This window comes from Calidris pugnax, unplaced genomic scaffold, assembly GCF_001431845.1.
Source record: "Calidris pugnax isolate Ruff unplaced genomic scaffold, ASM143184v1 scaffold273, whole genome shotgun sequence".
NCBI classification, from domain to species: Eukaryota; Metazoa; Chordata; class Aves; order Charadriiformes; family Scolopacidae; genus Calidris; species Calidris pugnax.
This window is the reverse complement of record NW_015094508.1, coordinates 4,155,643-4,181,515: the sequence shown is the minus strand read 5'-3', so window position 1 is coordinate 4,181,515 and position 25,873 is coordinate 4,155,643. Positions and strand designations below refer to the sequence as shown.

General features: G+C 38.1%; 1 protein-coding gene and 1 long non-coding RNA gene across 2 annotated transcripts; one reads left to right on the top strand and one right to left on the bottom strand.

The window, feature by feature from the left end:
* On the top strand, nt 1-3,546 carry LOC106901937. The gene is made up of 4 exons (XR_001414403.1): nt 1-158; nt 378-532; nt 1,625-1,774; nt 3,273-3,546. It is a non-coding gene; the product is annotated as an uncharacterized LOC106901937 (long non-coding RNA).
* Nucleotides 2,641-25,873, bottom strand: AGGF1 (angiogenic factor with G-patch and FHA domains 1). The gene is made up of 14 exons (XM_014965026.1): nt 25,703-25,873; nt 24,853-24,949; nt 24,184-24,389; nt 21,473-21,619; nt 19,557-19,745; nt 11,242-11,596; nt 9,551-9,662; nt 8,081-8,132; nt 7,586-7,687; nt 7,070-7,235; nt 6,737-6,819; nt 5,625-5,752; nt 4,613-4,712; nt 2,641-3,782 (listed from the first exon to the last, which is right to left on the bottom strand). Exons 1-14 carry the CDS (start codon nt 25,871-25,873, stop codon nt 3,582-3,584), a joined length of 2,109 nt encoding a protein of 702 aa, XP_014820512.1. The 3' UTR covers nt 2,641-3,581.

Here is a 25,873-nt window from a genome sequence, read left to right as displayed (position 1 = left end):
CCGCAGTTCCAAGGTAAAGGCGAGGCGTGGATCCCGTCCCCGGAGGCGACGGGCCGAGCAGGCCGCGCTCCGCCCTCGGCCGCCCCCGCGCGGTGGCGCCGCCGGCGCTGGCCGGACGGGACCAGAGGAGACAAGATGGCGGCGGGCGCGGCGGACAGGTAAAGGCCGCCCGTGAGGAGCCGCGCCGCGCTGGCTCTGGGTCCGCGCAGTTCACCGGGCTCCGAAGCCGGGGCTGAGATGGGCGACTGGCTCGGGGCGGTGACGGGGAGGAGGAAGGGGCCGGCGGTGCTGCCGGGCCCAGCCCGCCGCCCGGCCTCCCCGGCAGAGGGCCGCCCCTGCGGCCTAGGCCGTAACCCTGTGTTTTCCACCTGCCCTAGCCGAGGAGCCGCGGGAGAGCAGCGTGTGCCCCCGTGGCCGTGCTGAAGTGACCTGAGATACCCGAGAGCAAAGGGATGAGAGCCGATGGTGTCCCGCCACGCCGCGGGGCCGCACCGAGACCAATGGCAGCTGGGCCACAGCAACACCTACCCAGGTACCAGCGTCTGCAGGAGGGTCTCGCCGGGTTAAAGCAAGACACAAATCAAAAACCTTTGTGAGGCAGCAGCTGGATGAGAGAAGAGCCCCACATTCTGTGACCGCGAAGATATGCAGGAGTTATAAAAAGTGCAAATAGAACAAAATCTGTATGCGCGCACATTTAAATACATCTTGTTTGTAACGGGATGCTCTTTTTGACATCTCTTCCTGCTGCTATAGATTTGTTAAGTACTGGCTGAAAGCCAGGTACACGTCGTACAAACAACTGCAGCAGCAAAAGGTCTGTTTTTGCTAAAACACACTCGGGTTTCCTCTGTAGTACACTTTGTAAAAGTATTTCATATCCATACAGTAGTTCTGAGCCCCTGTTGGGTTAAGTTAGGTGTTCAGTTAGTGGCTTTCACAGCTAATCAACGCGCTCCCAGTTTTTACTTGTGAGCAGGGTGGTTAAGCACTGAAGGCATGTATGTACCTGTTCTTAGTTTATTTAAAATTTCAGAAATATGTTTGGTAAGTTGGTGCTTTGCAAAACTCACTGTTAGGACTGATGAAAATACTTTGTCTATATAAAATATTATTCCTAACAGCTGTAAGATTATATATATTCACTAGCAATACTTCTGTATATACACAGAGTAAACCGCTGAAATTTTTTATTTGGATGTATAGATAAGCAACTTTGTCTAAGTGATCAGTATTAAGTATTCTAAGTTGGAAAAGACAACAGGATGGTTGGGAGGACTGAGAAGGTAAGACAGTTAAACTTAATGCTGTATCTTACTGGTTATAGCCTCCAAAATTATAATAGTGCAATGGCAATGCATGTTCCCCTCCTGACATGAGGGAAAGCAGTACTGCATTTGCACATAATGCTTGCACACCATTGGTAGCTTTCATCTAACCTGTTTGTACTTAAAACTTTCGAAGAGGTCACTAAGATATGGGATGAAAAGGGCCATTTAGCTCAAGACAAGTTTTCCTACTCAATAAAGGCCCACAACTGCTTGATGAGGATTAGTCAGACCTTATTTTCAGTTGCTTTGTTAACAGTGCGGTATTAAAGGCACCACCTCTCCCACTTTCCTAGGCAGCATCAAGAGATAATGGGATTTGTCACACCAAGGCTAAACTGAGATTAAACTTCAACCCTTTATATGGAACTATTTGTTGAAAGAGGAAGCTGCAGCACTGAAAGCAGTCAGTGCTCGACTGCATGAGACCATGCCTTTGGCAGAAGGTGAATGATGTCTTACTTCAAAAACTTTATGAAATGCAAATACAGTTAAATCCTTTCCAGTTTCTTCTTTGCAAGGCAACAATAAACCAGTGATGGACTTGTCTTAGAGCTGTTACCTGAATAACTAGGGAGAGAGAAAGCTAAGGTTCCTACTAAGGTAAGCGCAAGAGGCCTTGCTCTCCATATTGAGATTTACAGTTTGATTTACTATGAAAACCACAGAGGTTAATTTTTGGGGAGTGGGGGAGAAGGCAAAACCTTTGTTTTAGCATACAGATTTGTTTCTTTTCCTCCTACTAGCTGAAGTGCCTTTTTAGATACCTTGCAAACTAAACTTAACATGTAGCTGTTTCATACAGAACAATCGTTTTTTCACAGCTAGAAAGAGGTATCATGAGAAAAAGTGAAGCTGTCAATATAAAGGAATGTAACAGTAATCCAATAATTTGTAACTATCACTAAAACAGTAAAAAAAATAACTGGTTACAAACACAATCAGCGAACTTCTTAATTAAATTAGCAGTACCGCTGCAGGCATTCAGAGTGCTCCTAACTATCTCAACTTTATACTGCTGAAGTAAGGCACGCTTTGGGTTGTAAAACTTGTGTGCTTTAATAATTTAATAACAAATTGAATAATTTGCTTTACATTGTATGTGTCTAAAGATGCATTAAGATAAATTGCTAGCAACTTGTCCTGGTTTTACTCAACAGTTGCCTGGATGATCCAGTAAGAGGGTGAGACTACCGAGTTTCCCTTACTTGGACAACTATTTAACTTGACTAAAATGGGATTAAGTTTTTCTTATTTTAGAAGAGCACTCCTATCCAGCATATGCATAAGGTAGTATCAAGAAGCACACTACTTAAATTGACAATGATTTATTGTGTTTAGTAACATTCAATAAATACCAAGCTTATAGCTTCAGTTTGGCACTCCTTCCCCACCAAAAAATCCTTTGGTTTTTTTTTCCTGGCATAATCTCCATTGCCAGCAATGGATGTATCAGAACAAGAAGTTAATAAATAATACACACAGACAGCAGTTTTCTAAACATACCTCCTCTTTTAAAGGCAAGATACTGATTTACTAAACAAATCGCAGGCAAGTTCTTCACAGAAGAAAAGTTTGCTACAAGCTGTCTTTGAACATTGTTGTCTTCACCAATGCTGGTAGTTTACTTCATGGAGTACAGTATTTATTTTTGAACAGTACTGATGCATCACTTAAAAGCAAGTTTTTCCCCCACCCCCTTTAAGGTAAGCTGAGACATGTAACTAGTACTGAAGTGTAGGAATTTAATAGTGGTATAATGCTTGCTGAGCATTTAATGGCAATTGTGAATAAAGATACAAGAGAGGTAAAGGCAATATGATAATGTTAGTAAGTGTCTGGGGGATTATGTTTTTGTTTGTTTCAGCTTGCTTTTAAACCACTGTTCAAATGTTAAAGATACCATATTTAAATTTAACAGATGTTTTTGTTTGTTCTTAACAGTTTGACTTTCCATGAAGAGTGCTGTTAAAGACGCACCTGAAACTTTCTGCTGCTGAGGAGAATCACTTTCAAGTACTTAAATTTGAATATCCCTCTAAATTCCATTTATTTCATATTAAAAATGTGTTTTTATAAAACCACAAGGACTACAGAAAAACAGTTAACATAATAGTCTTGTATAATTTTTTCCACCACTGTATTTTACATATCACCATATCGCTTCTGCCTGAGCAAAAGAAAAAGGAATAAAAATAAATTCTCTCCCAACTATTTACACATGGGAATTACCCTGCTGTGTTACTGGATACCTCACTCTACAGTCCCTCTAACCCAAGGCGTAATCTTAGGTGTATCCTTTTGTGATTTAGGTTCTTGGAAGTTTTCAGCAAACCTTTCTCGTGCTTTATCCCAGTTCTTTTTATTCTTGCTCTGGATGATCTGAACATCTTCGATTGAGGCTGGTCTGCTGGTACCCAAACCTGCATGTGTCTTATGTAACTGAAGGTGGATCTGTTAAATGCAGTTACAACAATATTTAATGTAAGTTAGGTATTCTAAACACTTTAATCATACTTTACAATATTAATTCCCCTCTCCCCTTCCCACGCACTTCTCTTTAAGGCTCTAACATACTTAGATCATATGTGAACATCTAAAGTACCATTATAATGGTGCATCAGATCACCACTGGTAGAACTATGATCTAGAGTGCTGAATGATGTCACCTGCCACTAATGCTACTGTGAAGTACTTCTCACCGACTGAATAACGTATGATCCCCGTGCTGGGTAGCCTGACATCAAAAAGTACAGTGTGGCTCTGAGCAGCACTAGCGCCAAAAGACAACACATCTCTGGTGACAAAAATGGGGCTAACAAAGCTGCCGCACAAGTCCAGAACTGGGTGGCTACAGTGGCTTCAGGCAGCTTTTCCTCTCTCGTGTCCTGTCATCTAGTTTGGTTTTTTGCTACACCAGCCTCAGAGAAAGTGAAGGATTCCACTATAAGCCCATCTTGAACTCGCACAAATTAATATTATTTCAGTCTTCCTCTAGACTTTGTATTCAAATCTGAGGTTATCAATTCAACACCTAGAAGCTCTCTGTCTGCCCTTGCTTAGTCTCCTAACAAAGACAGGAGATAACTGGCATTTTCCACTGAAGGGGAAAATCACTGAAAAAAATACTTCAAGCAAAAAATGATTTGAGATTGGTCCTAATGAGATTATGCCTTCCTAACCACGATTTTGAAATGTTTCAAGTGAACAGCGGCTTACAGTTCATTTTTCACTGCAGATACATTTCTATTCCTTTCTGCTCCAAGTAAAAACCAGAGACCTACCGGATTCTTCATACCACCACCATCTTTGCCCAGGCCTTCCCCTTTCTTCCATCCCATCTTCTCCAACATTTTATGGCCTTTGTTGCTGTCGCTGATTTCACTTTGAAGAAAGTTTAAGATAACTGATAAGCAAGAGGTAATACCAAGAGTGTGCTCTCAGATAAATACTGAAGGGCTGAAATGTGCATGCATATGCTGCTCTAGAAACCAGAACTACTATGCTGTTTCTACTTCCATCAAGACCTATCCAGAAGACCCTAGTGCTACCTTTTGCAAGTTCTTCCATGAATATCTTCAGTTCCCAAAGCTATTCCAAGCCTCTGGTCAATACTAACTTTCTTAAAACTCCTTCTGAACTAGTTGTTTAGTTTTGGAGTTTGAGGATACAGCATGGGTGGGAACTGACTGCACCAAATCATCCCAACACACATATTTAATTGTCTCACATTTCCTTTTTCTAACTTAAAAACACAAGTTCGTTTTTCTTAAAAAAAATACACACCCCAAAAAGCAAGTACAGAAACAAAGGAATAATTAAAGAGAAAAATTAAAATTAAGTGGAATTTAAAATGCATGTCCTGAAAATGTCTTGGCATGTTCTATGATAAGCTGGATATTGACAATAAAATAAACTGCAGGTGAAGAATTTGCATGTGTACTATTACTGGGACTGGATAGGAAAAATAAAAATTGAGACACTTGAAAAATAGACACTATTGAAGGTGTCAGTAGTGCAACTGGGAGTTCCTTGATTTTTTTGGGTTTGTAAGAAAGTGATCTAAGTATCCTAACTGCCAAGTTGAATTCTGTACAGAAGATGAGGAGTTAATAAAAAGAGCATGTGAACAGGGAAGTGAGAACGCTTACTATTTTCTAGCTCTCCTAATACATTTTATGCAGGTAATTCAAAATCTTAACAAATTGTATGCTAGTAAGTAGGATACAGTTATAATAATTTTAAAAAATTCACTAGAGAAGGACACAGAATTTTTCTCCTGCCAAACAAACTTACATATGAACAGAAGCTGGACTGTCATCCCTCTCGAAGGTTCCTTCACTTCCAATTGTCTCTCTGCGTTTTCCTGCTCTATCTTTGTACTTTGGATTCTTCACTGCTTTGTTGACTTCATACTCTGTGTTCTTGATAAACAGATTAAATTCCATCAAGACAAAGAAAATGGGCTTTAAATTCTTTACTGTTGGTAACTCCACTCCTTCCCTCCAAAAGTAAGGCAGCTTCAGCCTATGTCATGAATTCTAAAACTTGTAACAAAAGCCTATAGTTCTCACTTAGGGAGTTTCTTACTGTACAGCCATACCTTGTGAGGTATGTTACTGCCATCATCACATAATAACGTAATACTGCCAAATTCATTAATGTCACAGAGGCTGTAAATAGATTAACAGATTCTCTTGAATCTTCTTTTGGTATGAAGAATCAATCTCTCCATGTTAAGCAGAAAACGGTACGGACATGGCATTGGCTTTCCGTTTAAACATTTAGTCTCTTCTGCAGCAACTTTCCTCAGAATACATGACAGAACTAAGCATGCATATAGATTCTGTATTGATACTATTTTGATAGCTGAAGAATTTACAAGTGCTAGATGTAACCCCATAGTTAAAATAATCTCTAAAACTGACGTAACTTGAATACTTATTGCCTGTACATTCTTGTTGGCCACCTTCTATGGCAGAGGACTAAAGTAAAAACTTTAAAAATGTCTGTTTTCCTTCCATCATTTTTCCAGTTGCTCATTATTTTTGCTTTCCAAATAAAAGACAGCATTGCAACTTAATGCAAACTTAATTTGCATAAACAAAATTAGAAGTATCTTAAAAAAATCTTAACCTCAAAAAGATAGGGAATCTTTCACACATTGGAATGGATCTTTTCCTAATATTTTAACAGAACTTCCATGCCCTGTTACCATCATATCTCTCTGTAGAGCTTTGTAAATAATTATTATTTAGAGTACAAAAGAAAAGCTTGAGATAAACTACCAGGCTCAACTTTGAGTGCATTTGAAAACTTCCCTTATTCACTGAAGTCTATGTCTTAAAACAGAATCACAAAGTAGTTGTAGGCTTCAAATACTTAACCAACTTCTACTGTAAACTCACCTGTAAACCGTATTTTACCCGTATTTGTTTTAATGCTTTTCTTCTGACTAACTCTCTCTCTTCTTTGCTAAGTGCTGGGCAAACTAAAAGGAAGAACACAAGATTGAATTTCTAATTAATAATGTACCAATATTTAGAAACATCGAACAACTCGAGTTTTTGTTCTAACATTATTGCACAGACACACATACCAAGAAAATACATCATCATGTATTGTAGAATTATTCCCAGTTGACAAGAAAATTGTAAAATTGAAAACAAACCCAGAGTAATAATTATGTCTATAAAGTAAAGAACTTAATAGAAAACACATCCCATAATAACATGACTAACCAGAAGGTTCAGTTTTCTTGTCCAGGCGAAGATGTGCTCTGACTTGTCCTGGTTCACATCCATCACAAGTATCACTGCCAGGATGTATGTGAAAAGAAAGCACAGTTTCACCGATTTTCACTTCATCTCCATGCTCCAAGATGTAGGGATCACATTTTGTTTTAGGCTACAGCAAAAGAAAGTTTTGGCAACCATGTTAATCAGTTACTAATGATGGGCACAAACTCTGTTTCACGAATATTGCTCATAATATAGTAATTCAGTTTAGTCTCACAAATGCAGGCAAGTATTTAACTACAGTAGGTATTTCACTCTAGCAACTGCAGTGAATTTTTCCTAATATAAATCAGACATTTAGTATTGTGTGCCCATAAAAACAAGGGAACCAAAAAAGAGATTAATGTATGCAAGAAGCTATACAATGAGGTTGTTAGTGATCTGCTATGACATATTTAATAAGGCCCCATGCCTACAGTTTTCTGCAACATATACAGCATTACAACAACAGGGACTCACCTGGAGAATCTGATTTCCATTAACAACTGTTCCATTCTGACTGCCTTGATCCACAAGAACGTAATTTTGCAAATCGTGGTCAAAATATACTTCTGCATGGAACTGACAAACAGAAGCCTAAGTGAAATGTTCTTATTAACCAAATACTTCACAATATATATGTTATTTTAAAGTAAGATTTCAGGTTGAATAACTAAGAAATTCAAGATTCAAAGTATAATTTTTTTACAGAGCATTATGCTGTGGATTTGTGAAACTCCCGATTTTAAAAAATACTTTTCTAGATTTGATATCGCACTGCTGTTTGTGTTCACTTCCTATTCAGTAAAATACTGTATGTTTTCTTTTTTCTAACTTCAAATGTGGCTAAACCCACAACTCATTCTAAAAGTTCTTAAAAAAATTAACATAAAATTTTGCAATATTTAAAGTCATAAAAATCTAAAGCTTATTCCTGCAGTGATCTACTTTTCAGCAGACAGAAACAAGAATTACCTTACTGACTCCAACTTCAGGAATCTGAAGTGTGTGTCCAACGTCTTTTTCTCTGGAAAGGCAAGTTGATACCCAAGTCACAAAAAAGCTTAGAAAAGATCTGTTTCAGTTGCAACTGAATACCATGTTTCTCTTCTGAACTATTGGGGAGCTTTCCAGATATAAAACACTGTGTTGCAATATACACAATGTAAAGATGACCTTCAAATCCATTCTTCCATCTAGAATCTATACATGGTAGGCAATGAATATATGAAAAAGCTGTATCTTTAAATTCTTATCTATAAACATGACATTTCTATTGGATTTTTTGTACTCATAAGGCCTGTAAATAATTGTCTGAATTCCACTTTCTCCAAGTTCATCTTGGCATCAGTCTTCAATTCTGAAATTGCATTCTTGGTAGCGTTAGGTAGGTAATATAGAATCATAGAATCGTCTAGGTTGGAAGAGACCCTTGGGATCATCGAGTCCAACCATCTACCCTACTCTACAAAGTCCTCCCCTACACCATATCCCCCAACACCACATCTAAACGTCCCTTGAACACATCCAGGGATGGTGACCCAACCACCTCCCTGGGTAGCCTATTCCAATGCCCAACCACTCTCTCTGTGCAAAAATATGAACAAGGAGAGAATAATCTATATAGTTGGGGGGTCTTTTTGGTTAAAAAACACTGCAGTAGGAGGAAGGGATTTGTGTATTAGTTTTTTATACCAGGGGATAAAGAAACAATGCAGCTAGCAAATGATCTATATGCAAATTGCAAACAGAATTGTCACCTGTTAATCTTCACATAAATGCACCTAGAAAACTCCAGCTGTAAGAGTAAAACCACATCTATCAGCTTTAGAAAAAAACAGTTGAAAGGGTGTGGTTCTCAGTAAGCATGGAAAAAACCATTAATTAAAACCATCATTAAATTCATCATGCAAAATGAACAAACCAGATTTTGGGGTTTTTTAGTATTACAACTGGAAGAATGCATACAGGCTAGCACTAACCCCAACATCTAAGAACTATAAACCAACTGTACTGGGATTTGAATCAGTGAGGAACTCCAGGGTTTGCTTCCTTGTGATCCTGAATTTCAGAAGTGTACTCTTCCATTTCTGAGAAAGTTACCTTCGTGGCCCAGAAAAAAAGTTACTTTCTAGAAAGCAAGTTTTCAACGAATGACTTGCAGCGATGCTGCCATTAGGACTCAGATACAAGATCAAATTACCACTGACAAATCTGACTGCTCAGCTACATTGACTGCCTATGCTGTTATCGCAGCAAGCATGCTGTTACGTGACATGACTTACGTTTCTACTGTGTGCTAACCTAACTCAAGAGTACTTCACAGCTGCTGCACCCTAGGAGGACAAGCATAAACAGTAGGGCCAAGCAATCCTGAGTGGCTTCCACAGCTTTCAAAGTGAGGTACAGTTTCAGATAACACGTAACACTTCCATTCAGTTTTACCTTCCAATTGTAGCAGGTTTGACAGCTGTGATAATATAAAGTGATCCAGTCTGTAGAACTGGTGATCTTATTACAATTACTCTGATACAAGGAGGCCAGATCTTTTCTTCATCTGTAATTATAAAGAAAAATACTGTTACTATCAAGAAATTACAGTTTCACCTCTACAGTCTATAGCTTTCAAACAACAGATACACATTTGGCTGTTATCTGGCTGTCTCCTATGCAACTTTCAGAGAAAGGAATTATACTGTATAAGCACATCTGAGAGAAAACTTTGATGAGACTACAGTTTCAAAGGCTGACTGCACACTATAATATTAACCAGAATTAGGAAAACATTTTTATTTACATATACACAACTGTTTAGTTACACCAACAAAACAAAGATACTCACAGAATTTCTTAGCATATTATACATTTATGGACCATTAGTCATAACAGATCAGAATATAATTTTACTTTGAGAAGAGGCTGCATCTTTTTGTTCACCACATCACAAACCTAGTGCGTATAGAACTTTATATTTGATAATTTCCATGTCAAATGTACTTTTACTAGTTTTTATTCTTCTTAGCACTATGCACCAATACAGAGAAGAATAAATAATACATAAGCCAACAGATGCATATACTCTTTTGCTTCAGTATCTGTCAAGTAATTACATTCTAACAGCTGTATGAATTCTGTTCTTGGATGTACATTTCCAGAAACAGTCTCCAGTGCTCTCAGCTAGGAACAGACATGGTAAGATGGGAAGACACTAGTTCAAAGGTACTAGGAGGAGAGAAACTGCCTCTAGTTCTTATTATTCCAGCATTACTGCAGAACTGATTATTAGGAAATAGTGAGAGAAGGAAATTTAATCTAAGAGCCTGTTGACAGCAGATCTTGAATTAATTAATACTCGGCTACTCAGATTCTGAATTAAGTAAAGACAACAGAAGAAACAAACTGACTATTTCTCTGTGATTAGGGCACAGGCTGCACTACAGACTTCTATAGGTTGTATTTCATTCAGTGATTTGGAATATATGTAGTTCCAATTGGTCACATTAAGCTTTTCACAGGTTGCCTTTTTTTTTTTTGCGAGAGACCATTCCGTTCTTGAGGAAGTCTTAAGGACCTAGGAGAACACCTCCTTCGGTATAAACTAGCATACAGGTTTCCTCTCTACACCAATTTCAATAACAGGATAGGATAATAGGTTTTCATATAATACTGAGTACTCTACATTCCTCCTTTTCACCACAGTGGATTCATCTTGCATTGAATCACACATGATTGCTTATGAACAGTACCAGAAATATTATACAGTAATTGAAGAGAGTTAATACACAGAATTACTGTGAGGTGTGTACTAGAATCTCTACTTTAGCAATAGACTTTCTTTTCTCCTGTCACTATCCTAATCACTATCCTCATTTTATTCTACCACTGAGGTTTCTACACAAGCACAGGAAGTTATACCCCTAAACAGCTTTTACAAAAACACCACTACTTACTTCTGGCTACTGTGCAAGTAAAGAGAAGGAAACAAATACTGGTAATGTATAGCACTTTTCAATTTAAAGTATCTCAATTCACATGCCTTTTTTTTTTTTTAAATTATCTAAACTGTTTTCTTGTTTGTTCTTAATGGGTCCTGGAAAAATACAGTAACATCATACATAAAAGCCACAATAATTCACCTTCATCTTCCAAGTCTTCTGAATCCGCAGTTTCTTCACTTGTTACTTCATCCTCAGTGCTGTAGGCTTCACACTCAGAATCTGTAATTTCACCTTCTTCTGGCTCACTCTCTGTGTCTGCTGTTCTACTGTCATCTGTGTACGCTGCAGTATCTGGTGTACTTTTGCGTGAATGTGAATTTACACTGTCTATAGAAATTGATTCTTTGGCTGTTAGGTTGTTTCGTGGTTTTGTGTCCATTTTGGTCTTCTTTCTTACATTTGGAGACTCTTCTTCTTCAGTAGAACTTACTTGCTCAGTAGTGGAAAAGCAATTCAGGCTGTTAGATGATTTCTGCTCTTCTGTGTCCAAATCCTGGAGGGGAGTTATAGAATGTTAAAATTCCTTGCAGATTGAGCTATTCTAAAATCTGCTATCACCTTGGAAGTACATTCTTCACTAGGAAAAATTATTTTTACTGCTATAAAGAAACAGTTACATTTCCAGAAAGTTTAACGCATGCAGTCAACAGAACATTTCAGTAGAAACATTTTCACATTCTATTAGACATGACTGAGACCATCTTCTGTTTGATAAAGTGACTGCACTCCTCTTCTAAACTTCACGTATTTCTTCTTCGTTTCTCATACAACACTTAAGATCCTTGTCCTCACTTCCAAACTTGTACAACAGCATCTTGAATATTTTCCAGTTTTGCTTTTATGACACCTACTTGTGTCCCTCTCTTACTCAATTCTTGCAACTTGTATAAAAGTTCTTTGATTTATCTTCATCATATCTTCCTCCTGATGTTGTTTTCTCATTTTTTTCCGCAATGGTCTGGAATATCAGGAATGCCCACGCATGCTCAATTAATAACCTGCTTTTTTTTCCTTTCAAAATTACAACTTGAACAAAGCCTTTCATGAAGATGCTGTAGAGAACTTAACTTTAATTTATGCTAACTTTAATTTATGCTAAATGTGAATCCATTTTCTACTACAAATTTCTCCACTGAATATCAGGCAGATTAGATGACTGCAGGTTCTTCCATTGCCACTTGATTTCATCACCAGAAAAAAAAAGACTTTTTTTAAACTGAGAAATCTAAATTTTCAGATTAATTTTGCCAGAGTATCATGAAAATTCTCAATCTAGTAGCCCTGATGACCAACTTAAAAGAAAACAACCAACCAACAATTGGCTTTAAGAGATAAATTTAAAAAATAATCAGATTTTAAGTTATTTGCCATCTTGCATTCAGAATGAATGCATTCAATGGCCCTGAATTGTACCAAATACTGCAATACAGCAGTTAAAATAAAAAACATCCTTGACTTTTTTTTCGGTAAGTTTTCATATACAGCATTTTACATTTCAAGATACGTTAATTAATGTGAATGGTAACATCATGGAAACTAAAGCATCTTCACTTTCCAGAACTGTAAAAACTCTTATCAGTGGCACAGTTGTAAGACAAACAAGAATTCCTCTCAGCCCAGTAGTCAAACTGATGGAACTTTACAGTGTACTTTTGAAACACTTTCAATAAGACATCAGATTCTCAGGAATAATCAGCAAATTTTAAAAGACCACATGCTTTAACTGAAGGACTGTTGGTTTGTTTAGGGTTTCTATACAATGCACCACCCCTCCCGAATCCTCTAAGTTTTGGAACTAGGAAGGAACAGGATCACAAGGTCACTGCATAATGTTGTTTACTTTAAATAAGAGATGTAGCAATGCTGCCAGAAGTAAGACTACACAGTTTGTACATGTCAGACACATTAATTCCATTAGAAATCTTTTTGGTAAATCTGATTATTGCTTTTGTGAATGATCTTTTCCACTATATTTGTCTATATTTATGTTTGGTAAAGATATTAGATCAATATTACCAATGTGGTCTGCAATCCTAAATGTATTTCTTCCGGTAATAGTGAGGTACCAAAGTTTTACTAAGCTAATCTGAAAACAGAAAAACTCAACGGTCTGCTCAAATGACAACTGAGGCAAAGCAACAGATGACTGTGATGCACTACTGTCCAAGTATGACAGCTTCAATCACTTAGCTCTTTCTCCACAGTGAATCCGGTAATACTTGGTTTTGGCATCATTTCAGATATTCTAAATTAAAAAATAAAATGGTGCTGTTTCAAAGCCTACCTACTGAAGGGCAGGCTCTGTTCTGGGTTGAAAAAAAAAAATTTAAAAAACACTCATACAGATAAGACTGCAGATTCTGTACACACATTCTGCCAATATGACCATTAAGTTTGTTCTCAGCAGTTTCTCTATTTTTTTCCACCATTACTACAATCAACTGTTAAGAAAGCTAATATAAAACTGCATTCCTAAAGAATATGGATTTTGAGCCCCTTCTGATTTCACAGATCTGTATTAAAATGCATATCTTGACAATAATTTTGCCTCTACATAGCCACTGCTTAAAAAACGGAGACGAGCAATAAACAGAATATTCAGTAAATAGCATCCTCAATGACCTAAGAAACACCAGCAACACACTTCATTTCTCAATGGCGGCATATTTAATTCTTCACCCCAAACTCATGGGGTGAAAACAGCACACAAAGTATCTAAGTACGTGCTCATTATAACCATCTTTGTTACACCAGGATAGTAGGCACACACATTCCTTCTAAACAGTCAGCAGACGTACCTGAACGGTCATAGGTTGAATATGGACTGCCCATACGTGATTCAGCTTTGAAAAACTTTCTATCTATCACCATTGGCTTTTCTCCCACTAAGCATGAGTGAAGTTGAGAGTGGGATGAATCCAACCCATAAACTCTTTCTTAACTACAGGGTTGAGTCAGTTCATATTTCTGCATCCCTGACAAAGACAGCCAAAGGTGCAGGTGGAATTTTATGTATTCCATAAGGAATGACAACCATCTAAGAATTACAAATCATACAAATTACAAATCCAGTTTGTGTGACTGGAATCAATGGTTTTGCCTTACAAAGAATAGACCACAAACTACTGATTACAACAACCTTCTGAAGTGCAGATTGGCCTACTTCTAATATATACATGAATCATCATAGTAACTGAAGTGTTTTTAATGAAAAACTCAAAATATTTTAAGCATTTAACTATACTTTTTGCTTTACTGCGACAAAGATATTTTGTCTCTCAAAACTTCACATTTTCCTCTATTATGCCAGATCAACATACATGTTCATGCAATTCTTCAGCATGTCTACAAATTAGAACTTAAAATTTATCGAGAGCTTAATTCTAATAAATGCACTATTTAAACTGTGTTGTTTTCTAAATCAATTTTTTTTTATATACAAAACAGACAAATATATACAAATACAACTTTTCAGAAATGCATAGGCTGTTGCTTTTTGGTTTGCTAGAAGTTCAGTAGGTGACCTAATGGAATCATGGGTATTCAACGCCCTCATCTGAAGGGCTGAATACATAAGATCTTTAGCACTTACTCTCAATTTGAAATATTAATCTGAAATTCAGTATTTCACTTAAGAAACATTTTTCAAGAAGTTTAAAATAGCTCTTTCATTCAGATGACTAAACTTGCGTTTTCTAGCACTGTTTCACAAGTACTTAATTTACTGTCTTCCACCCTACACAATACTCGAATTTCCAATGCAAAAAATCTACTTATAAGCCAGAAAGAAAGTAAAGCTCTTCCTGTATGATAAAGAATCCATTTTACACACTGGTGAACAGCTCTGAAATACAGGAAACAAATTTGCCTTACCTAAAGAATGCAGTTTGTTTAGTCAGGACACCCTATGCTAATCCTGTGATGTTAAATATGTCTCTTGCCAAATATTCTAGAATGCCATCAAATTTTTCTTCAGATGTTTTACTTATACAGCATTTCAAATATGTCTCAAAGTTACTTTGTAAATGGACTGATTTTGATCAAACAGCTTCAAAAAATTAATTCCTGTAGGAAAATAGGTATCTAAACATCAGCTACTAGATGCTATTTTTCCTATAATAAAAATACCAAGTTTAAACACCATGAAAGCATTTGGTGTTTCAACTCTACCTTCACCAGAAGCTGCCAATCCAAAAGAAGAAATCTTCAGATTAGCCATGGTTTCTGTCAACTGATGTACCTAAAGATGGGATGAATATCAGCAAAAAGTAAACTACATGTGATAAAAGTAAATAAAAGTCACTGCTTCAAGAGTCGTATGGGAAATACTACTACAAAAGCCTTGACTCTCCTACAGAGGTAACTAGGATGCATCTATAATGGAAAAGAATATGGCAGAAGTTAATTTTGAGCACTATGCTAAAATAAAAGAATAAACTGTAAAAATAGTTTCTGGGAGAAAGATGGCATACGTGCATCCAAATTTTGCTATGTATTTCTAATGGTCCCAATCCAGCCAGCAGAACTACATAAAGCAGTAGTAGAACTGCTACGATTGCACACAGCCTTTCTCCAACCTGTATGGATGCGCAAGATCTAGATGTCAGGGCAGGGATCACAGTATCATTTATGCCACCTTGTGATATGCTTCAGTTGTTTGTTTTGTTTGTTTGGGGTTGGTTTTTTTTGTCTGTGTTTTGGTTGTTGTTTTGTTTTTTTTAACTCTTCCTAACTTATTTAAAGATTTTTCTTGTACAAGAGATAATTATGCTACTTCTCGCCCTCTTCTTTTTTTGGCCCACAACTACAAAAAGATATCAGAACTAAACTATATGCCTGAAAGTTCCAAAGTATTCCACCCATCCTCCAGCACAGAAGCTATCTAATACTTTATTCTGGCAAATACAATTCCTGATCATCTATTAAAAGCAAGCATGGGGGTAGCACATTAATTTTTGCAGCAGACACTCACTAGTACTTGTTTGCTACCTCAGCTTGATAAAAATACAGTAATATATTAACAGATTAATTTTTTCTTCAGTTTCTCAGATTTATATTGCTTTTTCAAGAATGCTGCAGTATTGGTGGAGCATACACTTGCCATTTCTCTAGTGTTAAGCATCTCAACTTACTACTTATAAACAGATACTGTATGTAAGTTAGCTGAGCACATCAAATCCTTCACAATACCGACAAACTAAATAAAAACTAAAAACCCCCTTCTCTGACCAGAAAGTTAACAAATCGGCCCAGTTGCCATCTTTTTTAGATTAAAAAGAGATTAACTTTGGTTTAAAAAGAATAAGTCATTGAAAAATCATATGCAGTTTTTGTAAAGACTACGTAGGTACCAGTATTGTATATGTAGAAGTATTTCCTGTGATAATCTACACACTCTAATTCTAAATTTCCTTATTTCTTGTATTTGACAAGTTTTAAGTAATACTAAAAATCTATCAATGCCTGCTCACACTTAATCCCTTAACTAAAAAAGAGAGAAAAACAAGTTTAAGAAGTGTTTTGTGTACTTGAGGTTCCATAACTACTACTCACTGTCTTCCCTCGCTGCACATGCATATTCTTTAAAAGCCACCTCCTTGTCATCCAGCAATAATAATGTCCAGGGAGTGTATGATACAGTCCCAGAATTAGACCCTGGTATTGCTTTATTTACTATTGTCTATAGTGGTACCACTATATTGTCTGCAGACCAGACAATAAACCAAACCGTTCTCCTACTTGTACTGGCTATAGAAAAATGAAGTCAAGTAAAACCCACATTTATCAAGAAATTAGGTAATGTTTGGAGGCATTTTTCAGGCTAGCAGCACAATTTAATAACCAATTGGGAAAAGCAATAATGAAGTGCTAATCTTCAAAATAATTGCCACACCTTTAATTATTTAACCAGCATTCAGGGATAGGTTTTATTTTAACTTTTTTCTTTTGGTAAAGAGTGGAAGAGCAAATGGAATGAAAAAGGAGAAGGCTAGACATTACTGTGTAGGAAAGCATTTCTAAAGTCAACACTTCAACTACAGGGTTCTACTTAAAACCAGAGGTTTCTAGTTTTATTTTAGGATGTAAATAATACAATAACTAGCATGAACTAATCAGTGCCATTAAAAATACCAGACCAAACTGGAAAACAATATTGCCAAGAAATATCAGGAATATATGAAGTAGATTGTGCAGCTTATAAACTACATTTTCCATTTTATAACGGAAAAAATCTACAATCTTTTATTCTAATTAATCTTCATCTTTTATTCTAATAAAACCTTTTTAAGCTTATGAACAAACTTCTTATATGATTAACAACCACACAACAAGAATAAAGTATTTTAACTCAGTCACGTAAAATATGACAGTAAGGTGCTTTGTTTTTTCTAAATCTAACAATGCATTTACATAAAAGTGCACTGACAAAAAGGTAATCTTTTCTTTTTTAAGTTTAAAGAGGAGAGTAATTGTTTTAAGTTTCACTTCGTATTCTCCCTTTTTTAAATTTTTTTTTAAAGAAAGTTAAGGCCTTGATTCTTACTACAATAGTAATTTTCACTTACTGTTCACAGATGGAAAGATCTGGGCACCACAGAATCTGTTTTCCTGTTATCTTTTTGGTCAAATTAATTCACAAATGAAGCAAAGTACTCAGTTCAGGATCAATAAAACACATCATAAAAAGTGGATGTCTACTTCCTACCTTGTAACTGTACAAGCTTCACACAAAAGATTTATTAACAAAACCATCTACATGAAAATATGTTATCAATACAAAACAAGCTAAAGACAAGCAGCTGTTTGTAGTATAATCACATGACAGAAGTGGATTGTGATGAGATCCCAGAAAGCAGTCAAAATTATTTGTTAGGTCAGAGCTATATATGCCACAGAACTTTTATACACTTACTTGTTGATTTAGGTCAATATGTAAGAGTTTATCACAGAGCTAAATTTAAGACATCTATTAATTGTACTACATGATAAAGGCTCATTCCTACAAGCTTTCCATGATGTTTTTCTGACACGTGATGAATAAAGTTCTATATTAACAATGCATTTTGAGAGTGACAGAATGCTAATTCAGCAGTTGTACACAGCATGCCCAAAACTTGGATGCTGCAGCAGCTCAATTTTCTGAAGTTTAAAGGATCGTTGTATCTAATATTGCCAAGTATCTCTCAAGTTTTCAAAATGGAATGGTTCACGTGAAGTTCTCAAAGAACAAAATTCTCACAGTAGCCACAATCTATTTATAAAATCTGTAATCGATGAACTACCATGATCCATTTAACCTACCTTCACTGGTTCTTAATGTAAAGAGTTTCTATTTTCAGATCTTTCTGAAGACCTCACTCCTGAGACAAAATTTTTGAAGTCTGTACTGATGCTACATAACTATTATGTAGCATAATTATTTCAGATTTCAACCAGTCAGGTTAGCTGAGGCCTACATAATGAAATTATGCAACAGTCAAATCAAAAGCTTTAAAAAAATGTGAACTAAGGAGTGCTGCAAACTAAAGAAATCAAAACATTAAATTAAATCTTAAGTAATAAAATAAGTTTGCAGAGTAGGACTATATACATTTGATTCAACATCAATAATAGTGTTCATTAAGAAAATGATTCTTGAGGTTTAGTAGCTGTGTTAGAATAGAACTTCTGGTGTTCAGGAGTGAATAATGTTTTCCAAGGCAGTCACTATGTCCTATATGGTATGCTTTCTCAGCAATGAGAAGCAACAAAATAGCAGTTATGTTTGTTAGAGCTTAAAATGTAAGTTAAGTACAACAGGTATTATATTAAGACGTACAGCATATCCACACACCATAGACAACAAAAAAAAGTATTGACCAAATAAAAACAGCAGTACGAGAGCACAACACACAAAGAATTAGAACTACACAGGCATTTTATCAACCCCAAATGATGTCAGAGCTATAGTAAAATATCAATAAAATGGGTTTGGAACATAGTCACAGAGAAGAGGTAGTGTGTATGCATTTTAAAAACTTTCAGTAATTTTTTGATTAATCACGTGAATTAAAAAAACCCAAACAACAGCCAACACAAAAAAAACCCACAAGACAAAATTCTAAAATGAATACACTGACATAACTCGGAACTTTTGATGTAAATCCAGTTCACACAATTCCCCAAATTCATTCTAGTGTGCTTGCTAATCAGAGAGCTTCACTGACACTCAATTTTAGCTATCTATACAATTGTATTGTAATAAAATAATGCTGAAAAAGTGAGGGAACCCAACTTATTTGAACACTAATTATATGTTAGCAACCTGCTATATATAATTTAAAGATGTCTGAAACCTTCAGAAAATAAGCATACATCCCCTACATAAAACTAAACCCCACAACCCATAAATTGAATAATGAAAAAAACACCAAACAGGATTTGCATTTTCTATCTATCAGTTCTAAAGTTACCTTATATTCATTTGCAGTAATCCGCTCTGGTTCTTTTCTCTTCTTTTTCCCTTTTTTATCCTTGGTGTGCTGCGTACCAGAGGGCTGGTAAGACTGCAAATCCACTCGTGAATGAAACTGGTATCGGCCACTTTCCACATCACAGTAGTAATAAATTCCAGTTGCTGGATCGTAATATAGTTGATTTTCCTTCATAAGAAACATAAAGAACAATATTATCATTAATTCAATAAGTATGTTGTTCAAAGAAACACAAAGAACACAAAAAAGTCAATAAAGAAGCAAATGCTACAAAAATAAATTTAATTTATTGCCAGTTAAAAGAGTGCTGGAAGATGAGAAACAGAAACAAAAACACCTCTCCCTGCTTCTTTTTTCCCAAGCTCTACTTCACTCCTTCATTCCCAACTCCTCTATGTCTCTTACATCTGCTCAAGTTGCACAGGGAGATGAGGAGCTGGAGGTTACAGTCAGCTCATAACAATTCCTCTCTGCTGCTCCTTCCTCCTCACACTTTTCTTCTGCCTAGCATGGGTCCTTCACATGGGCTGCAGTCCTTCCAGAACTGCTAAACTGTGGGTCCTCCATGAGCCACGGGTCCAGCCAGGGGAACTTGCTCTGGCATGGGCTCTCCATGGACCACGGTTCCTTAAGGAGCTACTCCAGTGTGGGTGTTCCTCCACAGACCTCAGTGGGGATATCTGCTCCAGTGTGGTCCTCCTCCACGGACTGCAGGGAATTGCCTGCTCCAGTGCTTGGAGAACCTCCTCCTGTTCCTTCTTCTTTGACCTTGGTGTTTGCAGGGTTGTTTCTCACCCACTCTCCCTACTTTCACCCCTGCTCCCCAACACATAAACACTCCACTGTGCAGTATTTTGCACTTTCTTAAATATGCTTCCACAGAGGCACCACTACCTTCTCCAATGGGCTCAGCTGTGTCCTGCAGTGGAACCTGCTGTGTCCAGGTAGGCCCTGACCTCTTCTCACAGAGGCTGCCTCAGCACCACTACCAAAACCTGGCCAGTAAACTCAATACGAGAACATTCCTGTAATTCAGAACAGTTACTGAACAAGAAAACATACTATTTTGTGTAACTGCACTATAAACTGTAATCTATAGTCCCAAACATTTATGTATCTAACTGTATCCACAAACTATGTCAAAAGCAATACTATCATTTATAACTTAATTTTTAAAGTCCAGAAGCATCCCTGAAAACAAGCAGTTTCATGTACCACGTGCACTTTTTTAAAATTAATTTGAGTGTAACGCTGCAAACAAAACCTGTCTTCATCACAGTAGTTCCACTGCCATTTGTGACACTGTATATACTTATGTATGTATGTACATATACACATACCTCATAAAACAAAAAGAAAACCTCCCCAAAAGCTGTCTTATGAAAAACGTATAGCAGAACTTAAATATTATGAAATTTTGATCCACTGACATCTTTTTTTAAAGCAGTGTTTTCTTTCCTGTAACATCAAACTAGTTGGTAACAATACTCACATAAAAGTATAAGTATTTAATATACTTTCTGTCAACAGGCTTTTCACTGTGGAGAAGCCACTTAGTTCAGCAATCTGTCAATTCCTAAGCAAGTCATCTTGTAGCTCAAGCTTTTAATTTTGAAAGAGTTCCAGAGGAGCTTTATAGCATAAAATTTCACAAGTCAACTATCTAGAAGATAGCTGAAATGTAACTGAAAGAAAATCTAGTTGTTTATCTCTGCCTGCTATCTTGAAATAATTCAACAACTAATTAACAAAATTCCATTACCCTTTTTCTTCAGTAACATGTTCTTCAAATCATAAAGTCAGCTTGGATCTTAGTTCTTTACCCACATCAACTTTTACTACTAAAAGTTTGTAAGAGAGAAAAAAATGCCAAGGGTTTTGAAAACAATTCTTACTGAATTGTAGTAGAATCCAGTGCTATGGTCATAATACAATCCTGTGTTTTCATCATAAATAAATCCGGTTTGTGAAACAGCAGCTTCTGCAGCAGCTCTCAAGCTCTCTGCCAAAGAGCCCTCTGGTACTGAAGTATCTTCTGCTTCCTGACAACAGAAAGTAAGAAATTAAGTTTTCTTCTAAAAACAATCTCCGTGGTTCTTTAGCATTTTACAATGCCCTATTTTAAATAAAACAAATTAGCGCAATATGGACTTGAATTAATTCAGTAACTATTAAACACGAAGGCAAAAATCTAGCTGTGATTTACTGATAAATTCCTACTGATTTCAATGGGACCAAGACTTCGGCCTGTGCCTTTCATTTTCCCCATCCTGTATTCAAAAGTAGTTCACGTCAAAAATACACACAGTGAGTATCTTCAGTACATTCCTAAAATAGATTTCTGCTCTCTGTTCCATTTCAGTTGTGAGATGCTAAGGCACAAGATCAGTTAAGTGGGTGAGAAGAAGTGAGTGATCTACGAGAAGGCTGCATAGCAGGGAAAAAAAACGCACAACAAAATAAACACATAAAAAACTCAAAGAACTTTTTTCTCCTTACAAGTTGCCTCCTTATATCAATGGGGAAAACCCCCCACCACTTTAGGAAAGCCAGCATGGCCACACTGAATATATTCTGCTGATGAAAAAACATCATGCATCCAAGCTACATAGGACATATGTTTGAGAATGTGTTTTTTTTTTTTTTCTTAAAGAGATATAGGAGTGGGTTACACTTCCAACATACTACAAAAAGAACTAGTTTCAAAGCACAATAATGCTTGTCTGCTATCATCAGCACCACACCATCACAAAAAATAATTTCATACATCATACATCATACATCAAGACCAAAAGCACATCTTTTCAATGGAAATTATGATGGACGAGCAAGGAGTTTCTGCAAAAACTGAGAGGGAAGAAGGAAGTTTACAGAACATGTTAAAAAGGACTGGCCACTTGGGAGAAGTATAGGAGCGCTGTGAGAGTCTGCAAGGATGCAACACTTGGGAATTAAACCTGGCAAGGGATGTCAAGGACAGTAAGAAGGGCTTCTTTAAGTACATCAGCAGTAAAAGGAAGACTAGGGAAAATATGGGCCCACTGCTGAAAGAGGTGGGTACCCTGGTGACGAACGATGCAGAGAAGGTGGAGTGACCTGAATGTGTTCTTTGCTTCAGTCTTTACTTCTAAGGCCGGCCCTCAGGAACCCCAGACGATGGAGGTAGAAGAGAGAGCCTGGAGTTAGGAAGACTCTCCCTCGATTGCAGAGGATAGGGTTAAAGATCATTTAAGCAAACTTGACACCCACGAATCGCTGGGCCTGACAGGATGCACCCAAAAGCACTGAGGAAACTGGAAGATGTTATTGCGAAGCCACTCTCCATCATCTCTGAAAAGCCATGGAGAACAGGAGAGCTCCCGGAGGACTGGTGGAAAGCTAGTGTCACACCAGTCTTCAAAAATGGCATGAGGGAGGATCCAGGAAACTACAGGCCAGTCAGCCTGACTTCCATCCCTAGAAAGGAGATGGAACAGCCCATCCTGGACATCATCTCTAAGCATGCAGAAGAAAAAAAACATCATCAGGAGTGGTTAGCATGGATTCACCACAGGGAAATCATGCATTGTGATCAGCAGTGCAGAGTCCAGTTGGAAGCCTGTAACTAATGGTGTTCCCCAGGGGCCAGTACTGAGTCTGGTCTTGTTCAACATATTTGTCAATGACCTGGATACAGGGACAGAGGGTACTCAGCAAGTTTGCTGATGATACAGAACTGGAAGGAATGGCTGACACACGAGAAGGCTGTGCTGCCATTCAGCGAGACCTAGACAGGCTAGAAAGCTGAGTGGTGAGGAACCTGATGAAATTCAACAAGGGCGAATGTAGGATCCTGCACCTGTGGAGGAATAACCCCATGCACCAGTACAGGTTGGGGGCTGACCTGCTGCAGAGCAACTCTACAGAGAGGGACCTGTGAGTCCTAGTGGACAACAAGTTGACCGTGAGCCAGCAATGCACCCCTGTGCCCAAGAAGGCCAATGGTATCCTGGGATGCATTAAAAAAAAAAATGTGGCCAGCAGGTCAAGGGAGGCTACCCTCCACTCTGCCCTGGTGAGGCTGCCTGGAGTACCGTGTCCAGTTCTGGGCTCCCCAGTTCAAGAAGGACAAGGAACTACTGGAAAGAGTTCAGTAGAGGGACTGCAGCATCTCTCTTATGAAGAAAGGCTGAGAGATCTGGGTCTGTTTAGCCTGGAGACAAGAAGATTGAGCTGGAACCTCATCAATGCTTATAAATATCTAAAGGGCAGGTGTCAAGAAGGTGGGGTCAGGCTCTTTCATTGTGGCCTGGTGACAGGACAAGGGGCAACAGACACAAGCTGGAAGTTCTGTCTGAACATGTGGAAAAACGTTTTTACTTTGACGGTGCCAGAGCACTGGAACAGGCTGCCCAGAGAGGTTGTTGAGTCTCCTTCTCTGGAGACATTCAAAACCTGCCTTGATGCAGACCTGTCCAGACTGCTTTAGGTGAACCTGCTTTGGCAGGGGGGTTGGACTAGATGATCTCCAGATCATTCCAACCCCTAAAATTCTGTCATTCTATGAAATGAGATTTTAATAGAGTATGGACTTTAAAATTGGTAAAAGCTTAAACAGTTCTACAACCTGTGAATTCTGGATGAAATTTTCCTTTTCTCCACCTTCAGCAACTTCAGTGCTATCCATCTTTAAAGGAATACTTGCATCTGTCTGCGATTCCTCTGTGGAATTATGCTCAGTGGCTTCCGTGACATCATTGTGCTGCACTGGCAGTTCAGATGCACAATCCTGAGTATCAGTGTGATTGTAATAATTTTCATAGTAGTAATAATCTGCAGTGGGGAAAAAAAAATGAAGTTGCATTAAATCATCAAAGTAGTTATTTTACACAATGCAGTCTAAGCACCTTAAACTGGAAATTCATGCATAAGTAGTCTAGTGAAATTCAATTACTAGGTAGTGCCTCCACTTTGAATTTACCATACTCTTACTGAACAAACTATGCCTTGTTTTAATGTACTTTTAAAATCAGTAAAACACCTCCATGTGTAACATACAAGATTATTATTTAACAGATTACTATGGTATGAATTCTACAGACCACTAGGAAAGGAACCAAAAGACAATGTCACATTACTGTCATTTTTATGCTAAAAATGTATATTACATTTTTATATTAAAATGTTATATTTTATATACGTTACATTTTATATTAAAAATGTTATATCTCATAATAGAAAAATCAATATAAGATACTGTTTTAGATGCCTGTTTAGTAATCACCACATGCTCTACCTGCTTGTGCCCACGCAGCATAGTCCTCTGTCTGTAATTCTACACTAGATGTATTCTTCTCCTTTATATTACGGATCTCCTTAGTAAGGTCTTCAACCTGAAAGAAAACCAGCACGTTACAGAATATAACACTGCATTTTAGGGTCAGAGAAGATCAGAGAAGAGTATCAGCCCATTTTACATTCCATAATTCAAACACAAAACAACTGCATCATTGCTATTTCAACTGACCTTTTGTTTTGCAGGAGACAATTTTCTCCTTGGATGGCTGGCATAATGAAAAACATAATTTCTGCTCACAGAGGGCATAATAATAAGGACAAGCACTTTGGAAGAAAAATTCAACCAAAGTTATTTTTAAGATACCCACACTGCGAAGCTGGATGTCAAGCAATAACCACTGTTACGCGGTGATGAACCGTCACGTTTACAAAACCTCCCTATTTCGCTGCAAGCATCCGCGGGACTGTTACTCTGCTCTTTCTTTACCTCACCTTGTTTACTAAGCTTCTTTCCTTCTTCTAAATGCCTTTTCGCTCCTGGCTGCGAAACCAACTTTGCGGCTGAGAGGACGTTACCATTCTCCCCACCACCTGTGGAGCCGAACCTCGGACGCTGACTCGGGACAGCTAAGTCGACAGCTAAGCGGCAGCACCTTCCCCGGTGAGTGAAGTCCCGCCGGACAGGAGAGCCAGGCGGGCTCCGGGAGGCACGGCTCCCGCCGCCGCATGAGCTCAGGCGGAGGGGAGGTGAGGGGTACCGGCTGTGGGGGTGAGGGCTGCGGGGACGCCTGACAGGGCTGGGGCCGGGCGAGGAGACGGGGTCGGGGGAGCCGGTTGCCGGGGCCTACCTGTCTCCTCAGCGCCTCACCGTCCTCCCGCGCCTCACGGTAGAGGCGCTCGGTGCGGCGCAGCCGGCGCTGAGCCCGCTCCAGCTGCCCGCGGCAGGCCTCCAGGTCCGCCTCCAGCGCCGCCACCCGCTGCCGCAGAGCCCGCTCCTCGCCGTCCGGCGGGGAGGCCAT

Coding starts and splice junctions, on each gene's coding strand:
- AGGF1 (XM_014965026.1), bottom strand. CDS start 25,873: ATGGCCTCCCCGCCGGACGGCGAGGAGCGGGCTCTGCGGCAGCGGGTG. Junction 21,620..24,183: donor ATTTCATCCAGAATTCACAG/GTTGTAGAACTG, acceptor TTCTGTTGTCAG/GAAGCAGAAGATACTTCAGT. Junction 11,597..19,556: donor TTACTGCAAATGAATATAAG/GTAACTTTAGAA, acceptor ACTCCCCTCCAG/GATTTGGACACAGAAGAGCA.